Genomic DNA, 26,062 nt, shown 5'->3' with positions numbered 1-26,062 from the left:
CAGGATTAGGCATTCACTTTGGATGTCGTTCCTATCCTTCTAAGTTACTGGTGTCATTAGAAGAGTAAATCAGAGAACCCTTCCAACTTGTATGTTTGAAAATTAAAAATAGTCTGAAAGGTGATTCTTCCCAAGTGGTTTGCAATACCTTAACCGCCCCCCCCCCTTTTTGTTTTCTTTTTATTTTCAGGTCAACTTAAAATTTTCTAAAGAAAAAAGTTCACCAGGATCTACTATCAGTCTTCAAATCTCAGCTGCTTCAAATTCTCTTTGTGCTCTTTGGGCTATAGATCAAAGTGTATTGCTACTGAGGAATTATGGTCAGCTCTCAGCACAAAGCGTGAGTGAAACTGTCTTATTTACTACCAACTATATAGGGTTATGTTTTTACCTTTAGATATAAATGAGAAACCTTAAATAAACTACGGCACAAAGAAATTTTCTGGAATCCAAGGAAAAAATACTTCAGTTTAGAAATCAGATCAAATGGACTTTATTTACTAATTATACATATTGTTTCATGCTAAAAGTTAGCTTTACCACTTTTAAAAATGAATTAAAAATTTTTAAATATTATTTTTATCTTTTTAAAAATATATAATATATATGTATATATACTTCTGTATGTATGTGTGGACATTCTTGTACTATTACTATTATATCTTTATTATAACTTTTGCTATCTGGTAGTGCTAATTTTCTAGTCTTAAAAATTATGTTCACTGCTATGATTTATTGGTTCTTTTATATGAATTTTAAGATCAAATTCTTATTCTCTGCTTAGAAAATGAACTGTTGCAAATTCTTAAAATAATTGCATTGAATATATACATTTACTTAAGGAGAAGTTACTTCCATATGATCTTGAGATTCCCATCTCTAAATATACCTTATCTTTTCATTTAATAAATATTGTTCAATCCAGCTTTAAAATATATATATATATATATATATATATATATATATATATAATATCTGCTGAATGTCTGCTGTTTGACACATACTATATTGAGTGTCTGATATATGTTATATAATTTTATTCTCATATAGCATTAATATAATATCCCCATTTTGACAAATGAATAATTTTAGGCTCAGGGAGATTTAACAAATTAACCAAGGGCATTATCTGACAATATCTTTGAATGAGCCATCAAAGAATATTGAGACTTCCCTTTATCTAGAAGTTATTAAAATCCAATTGTGTTTCACCTATCTTTGTTGATTTTATTTCAAAATGATTAAGCCAACCATTATTTAAGTGACTAAATATTGTTTTAGTCTTTATAGCTTTTCTTCCCTGGTAACTATATGTTACTCATAATATAAAGAATTTAAAAAAATTGCTTTTAAAAAAATATATAATTGATTCTCTTCTATCACTCAGGTATATAATCAGTTAAATTACAGGGAACTATATGGCTATTATTTCAAAAGTTTGAACTTAGAAGATGGCCCAGTAGTGCCATGTCTGAAAAATGAACAAATCCTACATAAAGGAATTTATTATGAGCCTGCGTTGGCTGACTTTGGAAGAGATGCTTATGATCTTGTTAAGGTAAGATGACTAGCATTAAAATGTTGACTGCATGTGACAATATATAAATAAGTAGAATAAAAATAATAAATGTCTATTGTGTGAATTTTTAATCCAAGAATTATCAGTCTAATCTATAATTAGTATTAATATCTGAGAACTAATATTTCAAAAATATATTTATAAAAGAACTTATCATATACATTTGTTATAAATTATAATATTACATGATATAATATTATAAACAATTGAGAATGTCATAATATTACTAAAAGAAAACTAATATCTTAGAGAATTACGTTTTATTGACACAGTGTTGTATGCATTTTATGCTGAGTCTGTAATATAAATACTCAAATATGTTGCTCCTACGTCTGTGCCCCAAATTCAAATTCTATTATGTTAAGTTATATACATTTTTGAAATGCTTACAAGTGAGATATTTTCCCTAGTCTAAGAAATATGTCAAATTCAAAACAGTGACAATATAGTGAAGTAGGAGATGAGCTGGGGTCTGGCTGGTTTTTTAGTTTGTTTTCTGTCCTCTCTTATTTAAAGGTTTTCCTCATTATCTGTTAATTAGGAAAACAAGACAAAGGTCAGTAAATCTAAGAACCTAGGGAAATGGAAAACATAGACCTTAGAAAATAGCTATCTCTAAATATGTGACCAGTAGAGATGGAGAAATAAATAAGAGAAAGAAATAAAAACATCATCAGTTTGAAAAAACTGATCAAAATGATAGCCTGTACTATCATATGATATAAAACAAATTTTTATCTTGAAAGGCAATAGGATTAAAAGTCTTCACCAACTCTCATTACCGGAAACCAGTGCTATGTGAGGATCTCAAACATCCAGGCTATGCTGATGAAAATTATTCAGGTGAGTTGTGATATAATATAAAAGAGAGATGACAGCTTACAGTCTTGTAATTCATCTAAATTGATCTAGGGCAAGAGGAGAGGATGTTGTTTTGTTCTGTCTTGTTTTATAATTAATTCAATAATTAATTCATAGCAAATGCTAGAAATATAGTGAGAATAAGGTAGGCAGATCTTTATATTCAAAGAGTTTAGACTGAATTTTGGATAATGATAATATATAAAAGGCATAATTTCAGATGAACATAAGTGCCCTGATGGCTAATATTTATTGAATGGTTGCTATGTACCAAGTAATATTTTAAGCATTTTACATATATCAACCAATTTGCTCATCACAGGCTATAGATTAGAAACTGTTACCTCCAATTTAGTAGAGAGAAAATGAAGCAGAGGGAGGATAAGTAGTTTACCCAATGCCACAGAGAATAAGTGACAGAGATGGGAGTGAGGTCCAGGCATAATGGTCCTAAGTCATATTATATTATCATTATGTTGGACTCTTTCGAAAAAGTACTGTAAAGAAAATATAAGGGAAGAGAGCAGACCATGAGGATGCTGTTTTAAGTAAGGTAGTCAGCAAAACTCTCTATTAAGAGACAACCTTTGATCAGAAACCTGAAAATTTTCAAGTTCTATATAAAGAAATATCTGCAAATTTTAAAAAATATGAAGACATGATAAAAAAAGAAAACAAGAAAAACACATAAAAATCTTATACAAAATTTTGCTAGTAATTAGGAAAAATGATTAAAAGAACATCAAGAAATCAGTTCACATACATGCTAATAGCAAAAAGAAGAGAAAGAAAAGTCAGATAGCAATAACTGAACAAATGAACAAAATAGGAACACTCCACACACTACAGGAGGGAATCATAAGTCAACACAGCCATATGTGGGTGAAAAATCCTTAAACCAATATGCGTCTACCGTCTAACACAGCCATACACTTCTCAGCATATATACCAAAGGATTTTATTCAAATTCACAAGAAGCAAGAATGTTATGGGATATCTAGCCCATTGTTGTGTGTGCTGCCTTAGAATGGAGACAACCCAAGGGGCTTTTACTAAAAGGATGGATTAAAATCACGTGGTGACTACATGCTATGGAATATTTTATAGCATTAAGAAACAGGATGAAGGCTGGGAGCAGTGGCCACGCTTATAATCCCAGGGGCTCCTGAGGCAGAGGCAGAAGGATTCAGAGTTCAAAGCCAGCCTCACAATTTAGCAAGGCACTAAGCAACTCAGTGACACCCTGTCTCTAATAAAATACAAAACAGGGCTGAGGATGTGGCTCAGTGGTCTAGTGCCCCTGAGTTCAATCCCCAGTACTCTCTCTGCAAAAAGGAAAAAAGAAACAGCAGAGATATGTTTTAAGACCAATTTTTATGTGGGGAAAAGTAAGAAACATAGTAACATCCAAATTATACTATCATTTGCCTTAGTGAAAAATAGATAAATGTCAAGTATATATACATATCCAGTATATACATAAAATAACTAGAGTATTAGTGGAGGGAAGAGTTCCTCAGGAAAAAGACAGGGATGATGTTTAGATATTTATATATCATATGTACTAATAATATATTATTTTTATGTTTACTTTCCAAGAAGTAGAAATATGGGCTAAAATGTGCAAATAGAAATAGACACAGATCATAGTCAGCATTCAAGATTATCTAGGTACATCTAAAATAAAGAATCAGGAGACTGTCTAGATGAAAGGCATTTTAAATTTAAAATGTACACATGAAACCTCCCATAGAATATGTTCTCATGACTAAGAATTATAAGCTTCTGAGCAATATGTATACTTTGAAAGACTATGAAAGTGAACAACAAAAAGAAAGCTATCTTTAAAGCTAAATGGACCATTGAATAATAAGAAAAAGATATTAAAATGAATATTATATTTTTAAGGTATTTAAAAAGATGAAGTGAGCATTGGTGGTAAAAGTCAAAGGAACTTTGGTTTTGTTTTTTGTCTTTTAATTATTTAGTAGGATAAAGTATTTCCATACTAGTTGTGTAGCATATGTTTAAATACAATATAACAAAATATCAATGATTGATGTTTTCAGGGGTGAATTATTTGACTTTTTAATAAGCATTTGTAAAATTTTCACAGGTTATTTACCAAATACAAGATATACCTAGAAATGGAATTTTAAAGCTTTGTCAAAGATTTTTGTGAGAATTGGATGAGGTTTTTAATTAGTTCTAATCAGTTATAAATGACAGCAGATAGAGCACAACTCTTCATTTCTCTGGTTGTACACAATGTAGATTTGTACCATATGTGCAGTCATGCCTGTACCTAGGGGTAATCATGTTCATCTCACTCCACCATCTTTCCTACCCTCATGCTCACTTCCCTTCCCTCTCTCTCCTTGGCCCAATCAAAATTCCTCCATCCTCCCCCCCACCCCCATTATGGATCAGCACCCACTTATCAGAGAGAACATTTGGCCTTTGTATTTTGGGGATTGGCTTACTTCATTTAGCATGATATTCTACAGCTCCATCAATTTACCTGCAAATGCCAAAATTTTATTTCTTTTAATGCTGGGTAATATTCCATTGTGTATATATACCATAGTTTCTTTATCCATTCATCTATTGAAGGGTATCTATGTTGGTTCCACAGTTTAGCCATTGTGAATTTTGCAGCTATAAACTGAAGTGTCTGTGTCCCTATGGTATGCTGTTTTTAAGTCCCTTGGGTATAGACTTAGGAGTGGGATAGTTAGGTCAAATGGCAGTTCCATTCCAAGTTTTCTAAGGAATCTCAATACTGCTTTCCAGACTGGTTGCACAAATTTACAGTCCCACCAGCAATGTATGAGTGTGCCTTGTCATATAGGAAAAGTGCTTTCAATCCCGAGACATAGCAGTACTTCTGTTAAGTGATGACTGCTATTATTATTAAATACTGCCCACAAAATATAATCCCATGTATTAAGATATGAAGTTTGGGATATGAAATAACTAATAATTTGCTGCCTTCCTCCAAATATGTTGTATTTTATTCTATTAAGACTTGTAAATTTACAAATAATAATTTTGTGTATTTAAGGGGAACAATTGGATGTTTCAGTACAAGCATACATTGTGAAATGATCAAATCAGGTTAATTAATATACCTTTTGCCTTAAGTATTTATAATTTCTTTATGGTAAGAACATTTAACATCTTCTCCTTTACGTGGTGCTGAAGAACTACTATCAGAATCATCTTCTGATCGTGCTCTTGGTGGATCTTATACTGAAACACTGAGGAAATCATTTCCTGAAACATGGGTTTGGAGTCTTATTACAACTGAGTGAGTTTTTAAATTATTATTATTATTTTCTTCATTTAAATTTTTTTTGGTCTGAGCGAGAGAAAGTACCCATTGTCCTTCACAAAATGAGCGTGCCCTAAAGAGTAAAAATTAAGAGAGTGTGTCAAAATTCTGCCAAACCTGTGATAGGTTTCCACTAAATTCTCTTTTCTTCCTTTTACTTTCTCATTTCTTTCATTTATTTACTTATTTTTTCTTACTCTGTTACTTTTTGTCATTTACTTTTATAAGAACTTGACTCTGTTGGAAGGAAAGTTTTATATAAAATAGTCTGGAATTTTGTTTTTTGTTGTGTAACATGGTGAACATGACACTCATCAAGTACACATGGACATAAGGGAAACAGGAGAAAAAAGAGGAACTAAAATGCTAAGGAATCAAAAAGGGCAACAAAGAAGAAATAATGAAAAGGAGGAAGAAAGGGACGAAGGGAGGTTGAGAAAAATGAATTTCTAAACAGCACCCAAAAAAATTAAAGTACAAGGCTAGTGTACACATTTTAAACTTGAAAACCACTTATGTGACTCATATTTCTATGCTTATCATTAAAAGTAGACCAAACTAGTCCTTAAATTATATATTCTGTGTAAATTAAATGAGTCCTTAATTACATGTATCCTGCTCACCCAACATTTCTAAATGCTTGAGTGTCTGAGACCATTCATGGAGTCCACTAATAACAAAGATAAAAATATACTCAGATAAAACCATCTTAGTATTTTATAAGAAAGTGAGAGATTTGTGTCTATGTCAAGTATTTTAGTAGTTTTTTAATTTGGTAGGAATTGTAAGCAAAAATATACCCTCAAAAATATGGAGAGTTAAAAGGATGAGATCACAAATCTTAAAAAACAGAGAAGAAGCAAAGATAACTTAGTACTATAATAGGAACATCTAATGCTCAGAACACAAATACCTGATTTTGAGGTTCTTTATAGATAATGTGTAACATGAAGCAAACAGACTAAGAATAGAATAAAAAGAAGATTTGCTTACTGTAGTTTAGTAGCATTGAACTGTCAAAGGAAAGTCCATAAACATTTGAGTGGATGGGATGAGGTGATTATATGGTGACAGCTCCTCTCTTCAGTGGTACCTGAATCTCCTCTTTTAGCTCCACAGGAATAGCCAACCTTGGTCTGACGGTTCCTGACACCATTACACAGTGGAAGGCCAGTGGATTCTGCATGAATGACAAAGCTGGATTTGGCATCTCTCCAACCATCTCCCTGACAGCTTTTCAGCCCTTCTTTGTTTCCCTCACTTTACCCTATTCAGTGGTTCAAGGAGAAGCATTCACTCTAAAAGCCAATGTGTTCAACTATCTGAACAAAAGTGTTCAGGTACTAACTTAAGACTTCTTAGTAATATATATACCTTAGTAATAATATGCCTTTCCAGGTATGTCCTCCCTACTTTTGAGCATATTAAATAGCTTTACCAACATTTTAGTGTGGAGTTTAGAAATACACATTACCATATCTGGGTGACTGTCTGAAAATAAAATGATTTAAGACAAGGTTCATGAAGTAAGTCATCTGTTTGTGAGAGGAAGATGGATGGGAAGATTAAATGAGGAGATATGTGGCACCTCTATTTCTTCAACATATTCAAGAATTTTACACACAAGTCCCTCTGAAACAGAAGGATTTACAAAATTAGTAAGCTAGATATTATTAAATTGGAATTTCAATTGCTTGCCTTTCACCTTTGGATTACCTGAGGATATACAGAATATATGAGATTGTAGTAGTTTTGTGGACTTTTGACATCTGGAAGGTGGCTTCAAAACCAAATAGAAATTTCATATTAGAAAAAAGCTCAGACATTTAAACCTGGATTCATGTCTTAGTTTTAATAGATTCTAGTTCTGTTGCTTTGAACAAAGAACAACCTTTTTTAGTCTCAGATTAGGAATGTGTAAAATGATGTTAATAATAGCTATTTCACTGCGTTTTTATGAGCATTGAATGAAATAATATTAATAGTCTTGCACAAAACACTGCCGATAGGCATTGGATTTATCTTCCTCACCCCAGTCAGAATGGCAGTCATCAAAAGTACAAGTAATAACAAATGCTGGAGAGGACATGGAAAAAAAAGGAACACTTTTACACTATTGGTGGGAATGTAAATTAGTACAACAACTATGAAAATCAGTATAGAGGCTCCTCAAAAGACTAGGCATGGAAGCACCAACTACACCACTCCTTGGAATTTATCCTGAAGAATTAAAGTCATCATACTACAGTGATACATGAATGCCCATGTTTACAGCAGCACAATTCACAATAAGTAAACTATGGAACCAACCCAGATGTCCATCAACAAGTGAATGGATAAAGAAAATGTGTTACATATATACAACAGACATAATAAAATTATGTCATTTGGATGGAATTTGAGACCATTTTGTCACTCCTTTATTGATATCCATTTATTGGGTCAAAGTCACCAAACAATAGGTACAGCATATGTATTCAAAATGCCAAGTAATATAAATAATCAACATATTTTTACTTTAACTGATACTATTTAATGAAAAGAATAAAGGGGGTTGTATGTATTGTTCAGTAGTAGAGTACTTGTCTGACACGTGTAAACCCCTTGGTTCAATCCTTGGGAAAAAATAAAGATAAAATTGGAAAAAAAATCATAAATATCTATTTAGTTTATCAGGATGCAGTATTGAGTAATAGTCATCTTTAGAAAAAAATAAGAGCATTTTTTATATTCAAGAAAGTTTGTATTTGCTTTTTTGTGAGACTGAATTGGAATATACTGTTCTAGATATTCTGTATATGCTATGCTATGAAACCAAGATTCATAAGAGCTTATGTTAATTTATGTGATCAAAACATCACTTATTTTGCTGCAGATCTCTAAAGAAATGTCTTGTTTAGTCACTAGTGCATTGATTGCTTTTTCAAAATAATTAGTTAGAAAGTGCCAAAGGTCAAATTATAATAATTATGTAATGAGATTTTGAAGGTTTCCCCATGGTTTGGAAACCATTCTTCCCACAGCAGAATGTGAAATGGGAGAAATTTAACTTCTCAGGCATGCATGACTATATTATGTTTACATATGAAAAAGGCTAAATCTTTTTCTGTATTTTTTTACCAATCTGTCCTTCACAGATAAATACTGTACTAAAAGCATCTAGTTTTTACCAAGCCAGATTTCTCTCAACCAAGGATGAAAATGATTATATCAATAGCAATGAACAAAAGTCCTTTACTTGGCTGGTTACCCCACATAAGCTCGGTAAGATTTTATGTAATACATACTTTTATATAAGACATGCTTTTATATTCTTTTATAAGGCTCCTAAGAGTTTGTTATACTATTTCTCTACTATAACAAATTTACCCATTTCATAGTACCACCATCCATTCTCCTCCTATTCCTACTACAGCGCTCTCCTCCCTCTCTCTCTCTCTCTCTCTCTCTCTCTCTCTCTCTCATATATATATATATATATATATATATATATATATGTATATATATTCTTAGTTGTATTTGAACACAATATCTTTATTTTATTTATTTATTTTTATGTGGTATCAAACCCAGAACCTCACACATGTTAGGCAAGCACTGTACCACTGAGCCATAACCCCAGCCCCTATAATACTCTTTTATCACCTAAATCCAATGTACCTGGGGATAGGAGTAGGGAGTTGAATCAATTTATGACTTTAAAATTTCCTGTTTTCTATGCAATTCTCAATTTAAAGTTCTGTACAATTTCAATTACTTTTACAATTTGCCTCAACTTAGATCCCAAAATGATCACTGCTTCCTTGAATCTTCATTCAAATGACTCTGCCATTCACATTTCTTGCCATTTCAGGTACAATTAATATCACCATTACAACTAAAACCCTGCAGAAGAGTAGCTATGACAACAGGTCATCCATGGGTCAGGATGTTGGTTGGAAGGATACATTAATCAAACCACTGCTGGTAGAGGTATGATCTTAATGGAAAAGTGTGGTCCTTCATGTTTATTGCAGCACTGTTTGTAATAGCTAAGATGTGGAATCAACCTAGGTGCTCGTCAAAAGGGGGATGGATAAAGAAAATGTGGTTTATATCCACAATGGAGAATTATTCAGTCATTAAGAAAAATGGAATGACTTCATTTGAATAAAAATGGGTGTAATTGGAGGAGAGAACATGCTATGAAATAAGCCAGATATAGAAAGACAAGTACCATATACTCTTTCTTATATGAAAAAAGTTAAAAAATGTTGATTTGAAAGTAGTGATTACTAGAGATTGGGAAACACAAGGAATAAAGATGAGGATAGAAAAATGGAGGTTATATTTTCTCACAGTGTATATCACTTTTATGCATGGAAATGTCACACCGAACCTCATAACTATGTGCAATTAATGTGTGGTAATTTAAAAAAAAAAAGAAACTTAACCGTCTTTGAGGAGAAGCCTACTTGTATTTCAAAATTTTTTCTTCATAAATAGACATTAAGTAGATGTTTCAAAATTCATATAAACAGGTTTTATTCACTTATGTAACAATACAACACAATATTTTAATAAAATATAAGTCCAGAGATAGCCATTTATTCCACTCCATAAAGAGAACATTTGCAAACAATGTTTATTATTCTTGAAATTGAGCAACAGAATTTTGGAGATTGAAGGATTTTTGAGAAAGTTCTTGCCTTCAGTTTTTGTAACACTCGGCTTCTTCTTTTATAGCATGCAAAATAAAATTTTCATTTCAGCATTATCTTGGACTTAAAAATTCATATATTCATTACCTGTTACAAATTTTTCAGAATGGTTTATTCATATATTATCATTAATTTACAAATGTTCTGAAATTACTTGAAACATGAAATTAAGTATAACTACCCTCTCTTCTTTCAACAATTAGCCTGAAGGTATTAAAAAAGAGGTGACACAAGGCTCACTTATTTGCACAAATGGTAAGTAGATATCTTTACACAGGCTTTCTGACATGGCAATGTTGAATGACACCTCCATTTGTCTTTGGGGATTATTCTTTTTTATCTCTAATATGTGGCTACTGGGAAAAATTAAGTTACTTTCAAAAATAAAAGTTTAATATCCTATGTATCAAGGTAATTGTAAAACTTTTAGGTCTTCCTTATTTCCTACACCCTAAATCAAAAACCAGAGCATCCTAATTTTATTTAATTCTTAATTCTACTCCTGAATTTCTTTCCAACTAACCCTGATTCTTTCATCAAAATACTCATGATTACAAATGTTCTGTCCAAAGACCACCACCAGAGTAGAATGATCTCTAACTACTTCAAATACATAGCTTCTAGGACCTTCTCTTGTCAACCTGTCTCAGAGCCAAATTATGGTAAGTCTTTTTTCTAACTACTACATCACCAGAGATTCATTACTTACCCAGAGGTTTGACTCATATCTATTGTCTACATATCTTTCCATTTCACCAAATTCAACAACTAGCTTGCCATATAAATAACAGAGTACTACAAATATTTTTCTATTATCTAACTTATTTTTCAGTGGCTGCTATTTTTTTGTTTCCTTATTTGTTTGAATGTTAAAAATGCAAAATTATTCTAATCAGAGAAACCAAAAGTCTCATTTTATTTTCTAATATCTTATGTAGCACCTGTGTAGAAATTATATTGACACGGAATTCAAAAAGCCTGGATCCAAGCTGGATGTTCTCTTAATTTTTTTTCTGATTGCTTTATAGTTAGGAATAAGCAATAAGAAGATATTAAGTAATTTATTAATAACATATAAAGTATAATATAAAACTCCTGGTTTTTAAAACAAATGAGAGTTCTGAGTTACTTGATGAACTTTTGTGTTTCTTAGGATCCACAGTATCCCAAACAATAACATTCACTTCACCAGAAAATCTTGTGAAAGATTCACTGAGAGTTTATTGGTCTGTTCTTGGTAAGTCTGAAATACTATGAAATGAGGAAATTATACATAGGTTTAGAAGAGGAAGAAAAAGCATTCCTATTTTTTCCCTGGTTCTATTTGTTAGCTTGTCATCTATTTGGGTTCCATATCTATCCTTCTGATTTTATGATTGATATTGATATATCTGACTAGATATTCAGCTACACTCAGAAATCAATTGTCAGAAACTCTAAAACATCTTCATTTTTCTGGCTCTTAAACTGCGATAGAGTCTAGCAATATTGCCCAGGGTTGGTAATCCTCCTGCCTCAGCCTCCTGAATAGCTGAGATTACAGATTGGTGCCACCAAACCCCAGCCTCTTTCTTTTTATAAAGGTCATTGTAACTCTGGTACATACAATTTAGTCTCACTATTGATCTTTCCATGTGGTGTCTCAATTAAAGACCACCACAGTAAAGAATAGTTCTGATGTGCTCTCAGAAACTAGTGATTTTCGTAACATAGCATGTAGGGCTAGTAAACATTGGTATTTCACTCCTTTTGATTGGAATTATAATACTGAGGCAAAAGCAAATAACATTCCACACAAAGGTAGTGGTTCTTGCAGGCCAATGATCACAGGCAGACAAAGCCTTTTATTTCAATCTACAGGCTCTATAAACATAGTCATCTTCAAATAAATGCAAGATCTTGAGGCAAATCAATAACAACTAATAAATACTTTTGGACATATGCCCAAGGTAGTTTTAAAATGGAGATCTGAGGGATTTAGTGGAAGGGCTCTGCACTCCATGTGGCATTATGATTAATCCTCTTGTTGTCAAAGAAAAAGGGTGGTCTAGAAAAGTGCTCATGAGCAAAACAAGTCGAATCAAGAACATCCTCCAACCTCCAACATCAAAACCCAAAACATGGGGGTTTAGCTGAGCTTACACTTTAGGCAAATCACTCTCATCCTTAAAACTATGCCCTAACAATAGATTGCAAGCATAATTATATTAATGACAATCACCCCAAAGCATTCCATGAACTTATTTGTAAATAGTTTAATTTATTAAAATGGTGTTGAATTTACTTTGCTAGTATTTTGTTGAAAATTTTTGGGTTTATGTTCAGCAAAGTTACTGACCTACAGTTTTCTCTTCTTGAGTAAATGCTGGCCACTAAAACAAGTCTGGGAATGTACCATCCTCTTTAATGTCTTGAAAGAATTTAAGAAAAATTCGTTTAATTATTCTTTAAATATTTAATTGAATTCACTGTTTAGCCATTTGGTCCTGAGCTTTTATTTGTTTAGAGACTTTTTTATTTCTCAATCTTATTACAATTATTGTTCATATTTTCTATTTCTTCATGATTCAATCTTGGCAAGTTGTTAATTTCTTCTAGGTCGTCTAATTCATTGGCATATAATTATTCAAAATAGTTTTTTATGATTCTATATATCTCTGTGACATCCATTCTAGTGTCTTCTTTTTTGCTTTAAAATCTCTCTGATCTTATTTATTTGAGCCTTCTCTCTTTATACTCAGTCTAGGTAAGGATTTGTCAATTTTTGTTTATCTTTTCAAATAACCTGCTGCAAGTTTTTTTCTATAATTGTTTTTTAAGTCTTTATTTCGGTTCTGATAATTTATTTTCTTCCTTCTGTTGGACTTAGTTCTCTTTGTAGTCCCTTCAGGTGTAAAGTTAGTCTGTTTATTTGACATCTTTTATTTTTCTTAATGTAGGCATTTATTGTTATAAACTTTCCTCTTCAGCTACTTTGCTATATCCATAAGTTTCTTGTGGTTTATTTCCATTTCTCTTTTTCTCAAGATTTTTTGTTTTCTTTTGATTTCTTCTTTGATTCATTAGTTGCTCATAAGTGTGTATTTAATTTCCACAGATTTGTGCCTTTTGTAATTTTCCTCCTGTTGTTGATTTCTAGTTTCATATGATTTTCATCAGAACAGATGCTTGATGTGATTTCAATCTGTAGACTGTGTGCTTTGCTGTAACAGAGCACAGCAGATAAGAAAATTGACTCTCACAGAAGGCTACCTAGATTTGAATCCCAGATTTGCCACTTGCTGTATCATTTTGGACAAGTTTCTAAACCTCTCTGTGACTCATTTCTCATTGTCCCTTAAATGAACTTAATAATATCACTTACTTTATAAGCTTGTTATAAAAATTAAAATAAGATGCATAGATACCTCCAGATACATAGTTAGGCTATGGAAGTGCTAGGAATTGACAGGAAGTGTGTTAGGGAAGGGACTGAGTCCAGGAACTCAGAATCCATATTGATTTGGCTTATTCCTGACTCTGTTGCGTCTTTTATGAATGATGATGGAAATACTTGTAGCCTTCTCTGCCTCTATTTCTTCATAGATAGGAGCTGTAGTATCTACTTATGTTATTGTTCTAGGGATTGAATGAATTAGTATGAGTAAAGTGCTCAGAAGAGTATCTGCTACATGTTTCATAGATGCTCAGTTGGGGGGCCACATTTTGTCTCTTTTGATTGATGAAGGGCCTGATATTTTCTACTTCATCTTGGGACCTCTTAGGACTTTTGATTCCCACAATCTTTTTTAGTTCTTTTTCTCTTGACTGTGCTGCTTGGGATAACAATTTCCCTCCTTACTTCTGTAAATAGTGCCTTAAATTATCTTGCTAATTTTATGGTATGGCCTCAACAAACAGAAAAAAAGAGAAAGCTCCAATAATATTTTAAAAATAGTTATCATGAATATCCATAACACAGAAATATTGAGCATAAACTTATTTTATGTATTTTACCAATTTTTATGAAGCACATCATATTGACTTGATTGTCTTTTCAGGAGACATTCTGGGTTCTATCATGCAAAACTTACAGAATTTTCTCCAGATGCCTTTTGGGTGTGGAGAACAGAATATGGCCTTATTTGCTCCTAATATTTACATCTTGGACTATTTGAATCAAACTGAACAACTCACAGAAGAGATAAAATCCAAGGCTATTGGATATTTGACCACAGGTGAAACATTTAAAAGCCCTATTTTGTTTATCCCAGTTAAATCTCTGAATCCCAGCTGTTTTGCTTATTAAGTACATAAAAGTACACATATATACATATATACATACATATATACGTATATATGCCTATATATGTATATGTTTATCCACATGTAATAAAAATAACTATTCAATTAATCAAATTTTCCTTCTGGACAATTGCTTTTAAACTGAAAAATAGTAACTCTTTTCTTATTTTAGGATATCAGAGGCAGATGTCTTATAAACACTCAGATGGATCATACAGTACCTTTGGACATGAAGATCAACAAAAAAATACATGGTTTGAATTTATTATTTATATCAGCAGTTAACTAGATATTTCAAAATATGTCTACTTTTAAATGGATTTTGGAGATTTTCTAAAAAGTATGGGTCCTGTCCTCCAAAGTATCCACATTATTTTAATAGGACTCTTGAGCTCTTGGGTTAAACATTTATGGAATTTCTATCTTTTACTTACCAAAAGAATGCATAGCAAATAAGCAAATCATTAGACAATACACAGTCACTCAGTGGGACAAAATAAGGGATGGGAAATCACACTTATTATATAGCAAATTATTCCAATTGAAACATTAACATCTTCCAACTCACCTTCAAAGATAGGGCCAACATCGCTTGTGCTGACTTGTGATACTACTCAGAAATCATGTTGTATAGACATGTACTCTCTTAATGGCAAATGAAAAAAAACCCACTAATTTGATTAGAATAATAGTTGCCAAAAATAGTGCAATAAGAACCAATACAAAATAAATTAAGCATAGGTTGTGTTTTTATTGTAATATTATTCTACTTTTTTAAAATTTTATTCCCATATAATTAACTTTTATTTACAGACACATATTCACTCCTTATTAATATGTCCTGAACATTAATATGGTTCTGAGATACAAAAAGATAAATAGTAATTAAAGTAATCATTGTTGTTTCTTTTATAATCGAGTATAAATAATCCCTGTAACAACCCAATGGAGCAGGTAACATTATAATACTTATTTTGTCGGATACACAATTCTTGGTTGGAGCCCATTTTCTTTCAGTGTTTGAAAAATGTTATTCCAGGATCTTCTAGCTTTCAGAGTCTGTGTTGAGAGATCAGCTGTTATCCTGATTTGTTTGCCCCTAAATGTAATCTGCTTTCTTTCTCTTGTAGCTTTTAAAATTCTCTCCTTATTCTGTAAGTTGGGCATCTTCATTATAATGTGTCTAGGTGTGGATCTCTTATGATTTTGCACTTTTGGCGTCCTGTAGGCTTCTAGGATATGGGATTCTGTTTCATTCTTCAAGTCTGGGAAGTTTTCTTTGGATTAAAAAAATGTGGCATTTATACACAATGGAGTATTACTCTGCAATAAGAAATGACAAAATCATAGAATTTGGAGGGAAATGGATGGCATTAGAGCAGATTATGCTAAGTGAAGCTAGCCAATCCTTAAAAAACAAATGTCAAATGTCTTCTTTGATATAAGGGGAGTAACCAAGGACAGGGTAGAGACGAAGAGCTGGAGAAGAAGATTAACATTAAACAGGGATGATAGGCGGGAGGGAAAGTGAGAGTTAAGGGAAATTGCATGGAATTGGAAGGTGAGCCTCAGGGTTATACACAATTACATATAAGACGAAAGGAGGAGTAGGAGAAAAATTATATAAGTGGAAGAAACGATTTATAGTAGAGGGGATGGAGAGAGAGAAGGGGAGGGGAGGGGAGGGGTGGGGAGGGGTGGGGGGACAGTGGAGAATGGGATAGACAGCAGAATACATCAGTCACTAGAATGGCAATATGTAAATCAATGGAAGTGTAACTGATGTGACACAGCAATCTGTATACGGGGTAAAAATGGGAGTTCATAACTCACTTGAATCAATCTGTGAAATATGGTATATTAAGAACTATGTAATGTTTTGAACAACCAACAATAAAATAAAAAAAATAATAATAATACTTATTTTGCATATGAAGAAATAGAAACAGTTTACTTATTGACAGGGCTACCATAACAAAGTGCCACAGACTGTGTGGCTTATCCTCTTACAATTCTGGAAGATGGAAGTCCTAAGGTCAGTGTGATGGCAGAGTTGATTCTCTCTCCTTGGCTCCCAAGTGGCTACCTTTTCTCTAGGTTCCCCTAGTCTTTTGTCTGTCTGCATCCAAATTTCCTTTTCCTCCTATAAAGACACAAGACACATTGGATTAATGCCTAAACAAATATTCCACTTTTACTTTGTTACCTCTTTAAAGACCCTGTCTCTAAATATGGTCACTTTCTGAGGTATTAAGGGTTAGGACTTCAACATATGAGAATGAGGAAGACACAGGGCAGCTCATATCACAGACAGAGTAAATATATTCTTCTAAATGTACTCTGCAAATTATGTGGTAGAATTTTAATGTCTTTCCAGAATCTGACCTTTTACCTGCTCTAATATTTTGCCCCTGAGTACTATATGATCTTTGACCTCAGAATGTTTGCAGTACACTGGGAAAGAAAATAAAGTACATTGGAACACAACATGGCAAAAGATGTAATAAAAATATACACAAACTGCCATGGTAGCTCAGAGGCAGGAAAAGTTCCCCAGGAACTATATAATGACATGTTTGTACACATTAACATGTTGATGAATCTGACCTAACACTTAACTATAAGGAGCACAAGTCTAAAAGGTAAAAGGTTGCATATCTAAGTACACACCTTATTCATCATGTCTGGAGGAGCCATTTCAGGTAATCATCTGTGAAAATAAGTCACACATGCCTGAGCTTGACTGCTAGTAGGTTTTCTTTTTTAAAAAAAAAAAACATATTTATTTATTTATTTAATATATGACAGCAGAATGCATTACAATTCATATTACACATATAGAACACATTTTTTTCATATCTCTGGTTGTATACAAAGTATATTCACACCAATTTGTGCCTTCATACATGTACTTTGGATAATGATGTCCATCACATTTCACCATCATTTCTAACCCCATGCCCCCTCCCTTTCCCTCCCACCCTATTTAGAGTTCATCTATTCCTCTCATGCTCCCTCTCCCTACCCCTACTCCCTACTATGAATCAGCATCCATATATCAGAGAAAATATTCAGTATTTGTTTTTGGGGGGATTGGCTAACTTCACTTAGTATTATCTTCTCCAGCTCCATCCATTTACCTGCAAATGCCATTATTTTATTCTTTTTTATTGCTGAGTAATAATCTATTGTGTATATATTCCACATTTTTCAATCCATTCATCTATTGAAGGGCATCTATGTTGGTTCCACAGTTTAGCTATAAATTGTGCCACTATAAACATTGATGTGGCTGTGTCCCTGTAGTATGCTGTTTTTAAGTCTTTTTGGTATAAACCGAGGAAAGGGTTATTTGGGTCAAATAGTGGTTCCATTCCCATATTTCCGAATTTCCATACTGCGTTCCATGTTGGTTGCACCAATTTGCAGTCTCACCAGCATGTGTGAGTGTGCCTTTTTCCCCACATCCTTGCTAACACTTATTATTGTTTGTCTCCATAGTAGCTGCCATTCTGACTGGAGTGAGATTATCTTAGAATGGTTTTTGAATTGCATTTCTCTAACTTCTAGTGATGATGAACATTTTTTTCATATATTTGTTGATTGATCATATATGCTCTTCTGAGAAGTGTCTGTTCAGGTTCTTGGACCACTAATAGGTTTACATAGGTATAACGTTCTGTAACTTATTAAATTTGTAGACAGGAGAAGAGAAATGCAGGAAGTCTACTTTGGCTCAAGGTACAGATAAAAGAATCTGAGAATACATCATAGTGGAGATAACCCTTCATCTGGGACACATGATGAATGGGGAGAAAGAAAAGGAGGCACATGAGCCAAATGAGAGGACATTTGAAAAGGAAGCAGATACATTATGAGGCTAAAATTTGGGGAAGAAATTTTCAGGATGTAAAACTCAAAAATCCAGTTGTGTCCAATCACCTATGCTAATAAGAATGTTGTCTTCCTCTCAATGTTTATTATAAATATGCAACATATGTAATTTTTTTTCCAGGCTCACTGCATTTGTATACAAGTCATTTGCACAGGCCAAACGCTACATTTACATTGATGACAAAATTCAATCTCAAACACTTATTTGGCTCTTAAGTATTCAAAAATCTGATGGCTGCTTCATAAATCATGGCAAAGTCTTCAACAATGCTTTGAAGGTATGCATGGAATTCTACCTCACAGTTTTCTATTCTTTCATCATGATCATTTAGTGACTCCCAAAGTACCACTTTGGGAACTTTCTACTGTAATCAAACTGGAATTTCTACTCACATAAATTAACTCTCAGGAAAACCAGTAATTTCTTTTTCTCTTCACAAATACATTATTTTGTTTCCATCAGTCAGATTTAAAACTAAAAGAAACTAACAGTAGTTGTGGGGCACTGTGGCAAGATGACTAAGAAAAGTATTAATGGAAATAAAAAATGTAAGAGAACCCAGATAATCACCAATAATTTAATAGTTAATCATTTAAGAAATTATTCTTGGGCAGCTAAGGCAGGAGGATCACATATTTGAGGCCAGGAGGGCAACTTATGACTGGGGATGTAGCTTAGTGGTAGAGAGCTTGCCTAGTTTACATGAGGGCCTGGGTTCAATTTTCTGGATCACACATGAATAAAGGTTTTTTCTTAACTTTTTTTAATTATTAGAATTTAATTTGTTGAATTCTCACTTGTTAATATCCCCAAGGTAGTGTTAACAAATGAATTTGTCTTTTATTTCTGAGCTTTTACTAAACTTGTATTTTCTTCATAATTATCATGTGTTTATAGAACATCACAGATTTAATATAAAACAGTTACCAAAATATTATCCCTATGTCAACAACTCAGAAGCAGCCACTGTTTTGTCAATTGTTTCCTTCAGTCATTTCTCCAATGCTATATAAACATAATTTGGATTATTATGTACTGATTTTTTTAATCTTACATTTTGAAACCTAATTTGTACATAATGATTTGCCATTCCATTAGAATAACTTAAAATCATAAAATAAATATCTTTTTGTATACTCCATCATATGGATAAATCATCAATTTTTAAATTATTTGATCTTCTTGTATTAAGTGAAAACAATAAATAAATTGAATATTAAATACAAACTAAAGTTAAGTTACATAAAAATTCTTATATGTTCTCCAATTTTATTAACTTAAGGACAGATATCTACAAGTAAAATTTTTTGAAGTTCTAAAATGACACCAGACTGATTTTTAGTAAAGTTATGTCAATTTATATTTTATCTATGTAGAGAGTGTCTATCTGAATCATAGTACTATCACTAAAACTGAGCAATATATTTATGAAAACAGTCTTCAAAAATGTAGGAACACAAAAAAACTGCTTTATCCTATTTCTGTTTACAGGTTAAACAATTTTTTTTTCACATGATTACTTTCCATTTATATTTTCTCCCTTGTAATTTTCATTTAATCTTTGGAGTAACTTAGATTTTATTTACTACTAGTATTATTGTATAATCTAAAAATCATTTATTTGTCTACTCTAAATAGTTTACCATTTGTAGCACCTCCTGATAATTACTGTTGTCTGGGCTTTCTGATTTTTGAGGCCATTTATATTGATGATGAAGTTTGGTCTCAAACTCTTATTTGGTTTCTGCTTTCTGTACTTGCTATGATTTCTTTCTGCTCTGCTTGTTCTGTTGATCAACATGCCTCTCTATTTTATGCTACACTCCTTTAATCATCGTAATATGTTACTCTGCATTTTCCATGACCCTTTCTAGGTTCTTTCTGGGGTGAGGATGAAGGAGAGAGTCGGGAGATGTTTGCAGAGCATCCTATGCCTCCTTTGATTTTAAATACATTTGTAGGACCATAATTTATTTTTCTAAGTTATGTTACTATTTCTATAAATGTTTTATATTTTCATGCACTATTTCCTAATTTATGAGAAGTATCTTTTGAGGATATGAAAATCTTTGCCCCCCCCCAAATTAGGAAAACATGTACAAATCTGAAGTTTCCACAATACATTACATTTATTTTTCCATTTGTACATTACAATTATATGTAATAGTGGGTTTCATTATTCCATATTTGTACCTGCATATAATATAATTGGATCAATCTCATTTCCCTGTACCTTCCTTTCCCTCCCCTCTGCCCTTCACTATCTGCTTGCTCTGATCTTCTAATCCGTCTTCTTCTAATTTTATTATTATTTTAATTGGTACATTATAATTATAAAGGCTGACAATACATTGCATTTCAAAAGAAAGGCTTCTTTTCCTCTGAATTTCATGAAACTGACATGATCGTGTTTTATTCAGGGAGAAGATAATGAAATCTCCCTCACTGCATATGTCATCAACGCTCTGCTTGAAGCTGGTCATCCAGTCTCAGTAAGTCGCTCACAAGTGATACCACTAACTAGCTTCTTAAGAATTCAAAACTCTATGCTAACAATATAGTAATAGATCTAAAACTGTATGTTCAGAGCTATTTCAGAATACTGCTGAACCAATTTCCTTCTGTTAGATTTAAATACAAGGTGTCCCCAAAAGGTATTGTGTGGGATGATGCAAGAACTTTCAAAGGTAAAATGATTAGATTATGAGAGGTGTAACCTGATTAGTGCATTAACTCACTAAAATGGATTAACTGGGTGGTAATTACAGGAAGGCAAGGTGTGACTGGTGAAGATGGGTCACTATGGATGTGACTCTGGAATTCATATTTTGAGCAGAGCTCTCTCTGCTTACTTACTATCTTGTCCTGAGCTGCTTTACTCTAACAAGCCCTTCAACCATGATTGTCCTGCTTCATCTCAGGCCCACAGCTGACTGTGGGCTAACCCTCTGAAATCTTGAGCCAACATAAACTTTTCCTTCTAAGTATTTATTTAAACAGTGATTTAATAGTCGAATCACACTGTGCAGGTAGAACTATGCAGATATTAAAAATAAATTCATTGAATTTCCCTTTGAACATTTCAGCACAAACAAGATTCATTCCTGATTTTTTTTCTAGTAAAAACATACCTACCTGTATTTGGACATATGTTTTCATGTGCAAAGATTTTTTCTTTTCCTTTCCTTTTGCAGTTTGTGGCAGTTCAAAAGGGTCTCCAGTGCATAGAGGCTGCATCTAGGAAGAGAGTTCTGACTACCTATGACCAGGCTCTTTTGGCCTACACTTTCAGTTTAGTACAATATAAAAACAAAAGAGAATTCTTCATCAATGAGCTGAGCAAGAAAGCAAAGAAATCAGGTGAGTACCTTTGACATCTTTGGAATCACATGTTGAACAAGAAAAATGGCTAGAAAGGGTATAATTAACATCCTTTCATGTTTCTCTATTTCTAATTGTGGGGTTTGCCCTCCCTCAGATATCACCGGTCCAGTTACACGCATATAAAATCCTGTGCTTTGACATAGGTGCTATTACTGACTTCCCTTCACTTTTTTCTCAGGTGGCTCAGTGTATTGGGAACTGGAAGAGCGAATTTCTATGGAAGGCTCATCCTCTTTCTACTATCCTCAGTCTTCCTCTGCAAACATAGAGACAACCTCTTATGGCCTACTAGCCCTTCTTTCCAAGCCGAGGCTGACTTCAGAAGAGCTGTCCAGTGCTTCACAGGTTGTACAGTGGGTAGCAAAGCAGCAAAATTCCTATGGAGGTTTCTCCTCCACGAAGGTAACAATATATTTTCTAAATCTCTAAGAAAACTGGGCACCTACTTGGCCCTGGCAGTGTTGGTCTTTTAATGTATAAATTATATTTTTCCTGCGGGTGGCAGGGGAGCCGGGGTTGTGGCTCAGCCGTAGAGCGCTCACCTAGTACATGCGGGGCCCTGGGTTCGATCCTCAGCACCACATAAAAATAAGTAGATAAAATAAAGATATTAAAAATATATATTTTTCCAATTAAATTTGATATCACTATTAAGCTTGCTATCCTTATTTCACCTGTAGCTCATAGTAATCTTTAATTGGTATACATTAATTGTACAGAATAGTGGATTTCAATGTGGTATGTTCACACGTGCCTATAATTTTTAAATTTGCTGTGTTTCAGGTTTGGGGAAATATTTTCTCTAGTAAGAACTGCAAGTATTTATTCAAAAGATAATTAGCTTTTAATTTTTTTTCTGTATAGAAGAAAGCCTTTTAATGCAATAGCTTAACACACAGTTCAAAAATTCAGTCAGTTCAAATTAACTTCAACATATTACAAAGAACTAAGAAGCCTGGAGGGGCCACCACTTTGGGGAGGAGGGGGGGAGGCAAATTGCTTCCCAGAATGGAAGGATACTGACCCCAAGGAGGCCCCTCTCCCCATCCCAAGAGGTGTGTCCATAACCATTGGGCTCTTGCAATAGCTTAGGTACCTCCATGCAGAAGGCAGCAGCACAGAGTCAAGGGCAGAGCCATCTAAGGATCACAGCTCTGCCTTCTCACCAGAGCAGGGCCTGGAAAAAAGGCACTGGGGCTGACACAGAAAACTGTGCCCAAGACAGGGTGGGGACAGCAGCTGCAGCACTGGAGAACCAGCTCAACAGACCGCTTTGGGTGTAGGTGGGCCAGGGATTTTAGCTTCTCCCCCACCTCTACCTAGGAGCTAAATTCAGATTAACTGCAGAGAGGTGAGGTCTGATGCAGCTACAAAGGCAGCATTCAATCTGCAGCACACTTGAGGCAGGGACAAAGCCAAGTGCTTTGCTGTTGAGGACCTGCTTGTCTGATATGCTAGCTAATTGAGGCAGCAGGGTGGGAACAGGGCTCTAGCTTCACACTCAGCTCTAGCAAGGCCCTTTGTGGTGAAACCATGTCTGTGCTTGACTATGCTGGCTTAACTTGAACAAGCACAGCCTCTCAAAGGTGGAGGCCACTGCTGTAGGAGGGGCTGAGGAGGGTATTTCAAAGCTCCCTGTGGGGCATGCTAGGTTTCGGGGGTGGCTGCAGGGGAGGACACCTCTGGCTTCTCTGGGAAGGTCTGACAAAAGATTCCTGCTGCCCTTTAAGGTTTTATTTCAGTTTCTGTTTAACTTCCTGCCTTAACTTCTGTGCAGGGCCATTCCTAGGCTCAATTTGTAGGAGGCTGCTAATGTCTGCAAGGCTGGATTTATAATCCTTGAGTGACCTGTAGGCTTGAGCCCGTCTGTACAATGCTCTCATGTTCTTGCCATCCAGTTTGAGGGCTTCTGTGCAGTCCTTCACTGCCTCCTTGTCCTGATTCAGGACCAGTGAAGAGTGCTCTGTTGCTGTCTGTGGTAGATTCCAGGTTACTAAACAAGAGGCTTTCGTTGTACTTCTCAATAGCTTTCTTATGGTTGCCCTTCTTTACAAGCTCATTGCCTTCTTCCTTCAGACCTCTGGCTCTCTCCACATCCCCAGCAGAAGGCACTCTGTTCTTTGTAGTTTCGTTGGATTTTTTTTTGGTTGTCTCTTTGTTTTCTGAAGGCAAGGAATTCCACCTCTTCTGGTCTGAGACAGGCACCACAGGGATGGCCCAAGTGAATCCATGAGAGCTCTGGTGATTCTGTTGATGCCTTCCAGGGCTGACGCCACAGTTATCAATTTGCAGTACAGTCTTGTAGTCGACATAGGCCTGAGAATACTTCTCTAGGGCCTCATAGGCAGATGCTCGCCACAGAAGAGGCTTCATGCTGAAAGGAACCAAGGCCAGTACTGAAGTGCAGTCTTTGATGCGGTCTGTGCAGTTTCCATCCTTTAAGTGGCATGCTGCTCCGTTGGAGTAGAGAACACTCTCTTCTTCAGGGTCTGAAGAACCTCGCACCTGCAGCAACCTCAGCGCGCAACAGTAGAGCGCTGAGGCCTCCGCGTACTGGCCTTTGCGGAAGTTCTGTTTGCTGGTGGCGCTGAGCCCCTCCACAGAGTCTGGGAGTTTGGGGGCCATCCCGAAGCCTGGCGGGCACACGAGGCTTTATTTTTTTATTATTTATTTTATTTTATTTTTTGAGAGAGAGAGACAGAATTTTTTAAATATTTATTTTTCAGTTTTCGGTGGACACAGCATCTTTATTTTATTGTATGTGATGCTGAGAATCGAACCCAGTGCCACCCACCCCATGTCAGGGGAGCACGCTACCGCTTGAGCCACATCCCCAGCCCAGCTTTTAATTTTTAAAAGTGGAATTTTAAAATAGGAATACCTACATGCTAAAAATTTCTATTTAAAATTACAGCCATAATTTTATCAAAAAAAAAATGTATCAATGTTTTCTTGTTAGCAATGAGAATCTTTCTCTAACTGCAAAATCATTGGCCAAATCTCTTTTGATCTGATACAATAAAAGTGACCACTTATTCTCTTTAAAAATAAATATCCATGGTTTCTACTTATATATTCTTTCCTGTCTTAGTTCTCTTATTTCACGTGTGATGAGTCGCCTGGTCACATATCATTTGCATGTTTTCTAATAGGAGTATTCATCTTTTTCTTGATACTTTCTAAGATTTCTGAATACAATAAAAATATCAGTCATGCTGATGTATGTGATATCTTTTCTAGGTTTCCATTTTTCTTTCAAATTGTGTAATACTTTGGATAAATAGGTTTTTTTCTTTTCATTTTTAATTATTTCTATAATGTTGTTTAAAGATCTCACTTTAATAGTAGGCTAAGAGTAACAACAAAGACAAAACAAAAACTATATAAATATATGTCCATACATTTATGGATTAATTACATTTAATTAGTAATTAATTGTTTTCAATTATAAATTAATTTATGATATTTTGATATAGACATATGGTAGAGACATAACTTGTTTTTTTTTAAATTTTTGAGTAACCAGTTGTCTCAATGTCATTTATGCACTAATTAATCTTGCTACTTATTAAAAACACTGCTTTTATTGGGAAATAAAATTATATATTCTTGTCATTTTAGGCTTCTAATTTTTTTTCACTAACTTTTGGATTTTTATGTTTTAATATCTGGTAGCCTGACTCAGTAGGCATTTTAAAAATTTCTTTATTTCTTCTCACATGTGTTTTATATTAGACGACAGTTTTGTCTTCATGAAAGAGTAGGATGGAAACGTTGCCATAAAACCCATTTATTAGTTAGGTACCCAGGGATGCATTACTACTGAGCTACATCCCTGTTTTAGTCATCTTTTATGCTGCTGTGACTAAAAGACACGGCCAGAACAATGTTAGAGGAATAAAAGTTTATTTGGGGGCTCATGGTTTCAGAGACTATCCATAGACAGTCCACTCTATTCCTTGGAGCTCAAGTAGGGGCAGAACATCATGGCTGAGGAGTGACAGAAAGAAGCAGCTCACATAATG

The 26,062-nt window shown here is 34.1% G+C and overlaps 1 protein-coding gene and 1 pseudogene across 2 annotated transcripts in view; one reads left to right on the top strand and one right to left on the bottom strand.

Moving 5' to 3' along the window:
* LOC308658173 (ovostatin-like) overlaps nucleotides 1–26,062 on the top strand; it is a gene marked incomplete at both ends in the record, with an annotated part of 73,543 nt that overhangs the window by 40,000 nt on the left and 7,481 nt on the right. Inside the window, 15 exons of the mRNA XM_081310786.1 lie at nucleotides 206–340; nucleotides 1,388–1,558; nucleotides 2,326–2,422; nucleotides 5,609–5,750; nucleotides 6,886–7,114; nucleotides 8,912–9,038; nucleotides 9,628–9,746; nucleotides 10,678–10,729; nucleotides 11,628–11,711; nucleotides 14,515–14,691; nucleotides 14,931–15,012; nucleotides 18,774–18,930; nucleotides 21,074–21,145; nucleotides 21,848–22,013; nucleotides 22,216–22,439. Of these exons, the coding sequence (XP_081166912.1) occupies nucleotides 206–340; nucleotides 1,388–1,558; nucleotides 2,326–2,422; nucleotides 5,609–5,750; nucleotides 6,886–7,114; nucleotides 8,912–9,038; nucleotides 9,628–9,746; nucleotides 10,678–10,729; nucleotides 11,628–11,711; nucleotides 14,515–14,691; nucleotides 14,931–15,012; nucleotides 18,774–18,930; nucleotides 21,074–21,145; nucleotides 21,848–22,013; nucleotides 22,216–22,439 (2,034 nt within the window). The remainder of the gene's footprint in view (nucleotides 1–205; nucleotides 341–1,387; nucleotides 1,559–2,325; nucleotides 2,423–5,608; nucleotides 5,751–6,885; nucleotides 7,115–8,911; nucleotides 9,039–9,627; nucleotides 9,747–10,677; nucleotides 10,730–11,627; nucleotides 11,712–14,514; nucleotides 14,692–14,930; nucleotides 15,013–18,773; nucleotides 18,931–21,073; nucleotides 21,146–21,847; nucleotides 22,014–22,215; nucleotides 22,440–26,062) is intronic.
* Nucleotides 23,452–24,662, bottom strand: LOC308658474 (mitochondrial import receptor subunit TOM34-like; annotated as a pseudogene). The gene has a single exon. The product of its transcript is annotated as a mitochondrial import receptor subunit TOM34-like (transcript).

Source organism: Spermophilus citellus, assembly GCF_964194105.1.
Source record: "Spermophilus citellus genome assembly, chromosome: 10".
NCBI lineage: Eukaryota > Metazoa > Chordata > Mammalia > Rodentia > Sciuridae > Spermophilus > Spermophilus citellus.
This window is presented reverse-complemented; position numbering and strand designations above follow the sequence as displayed.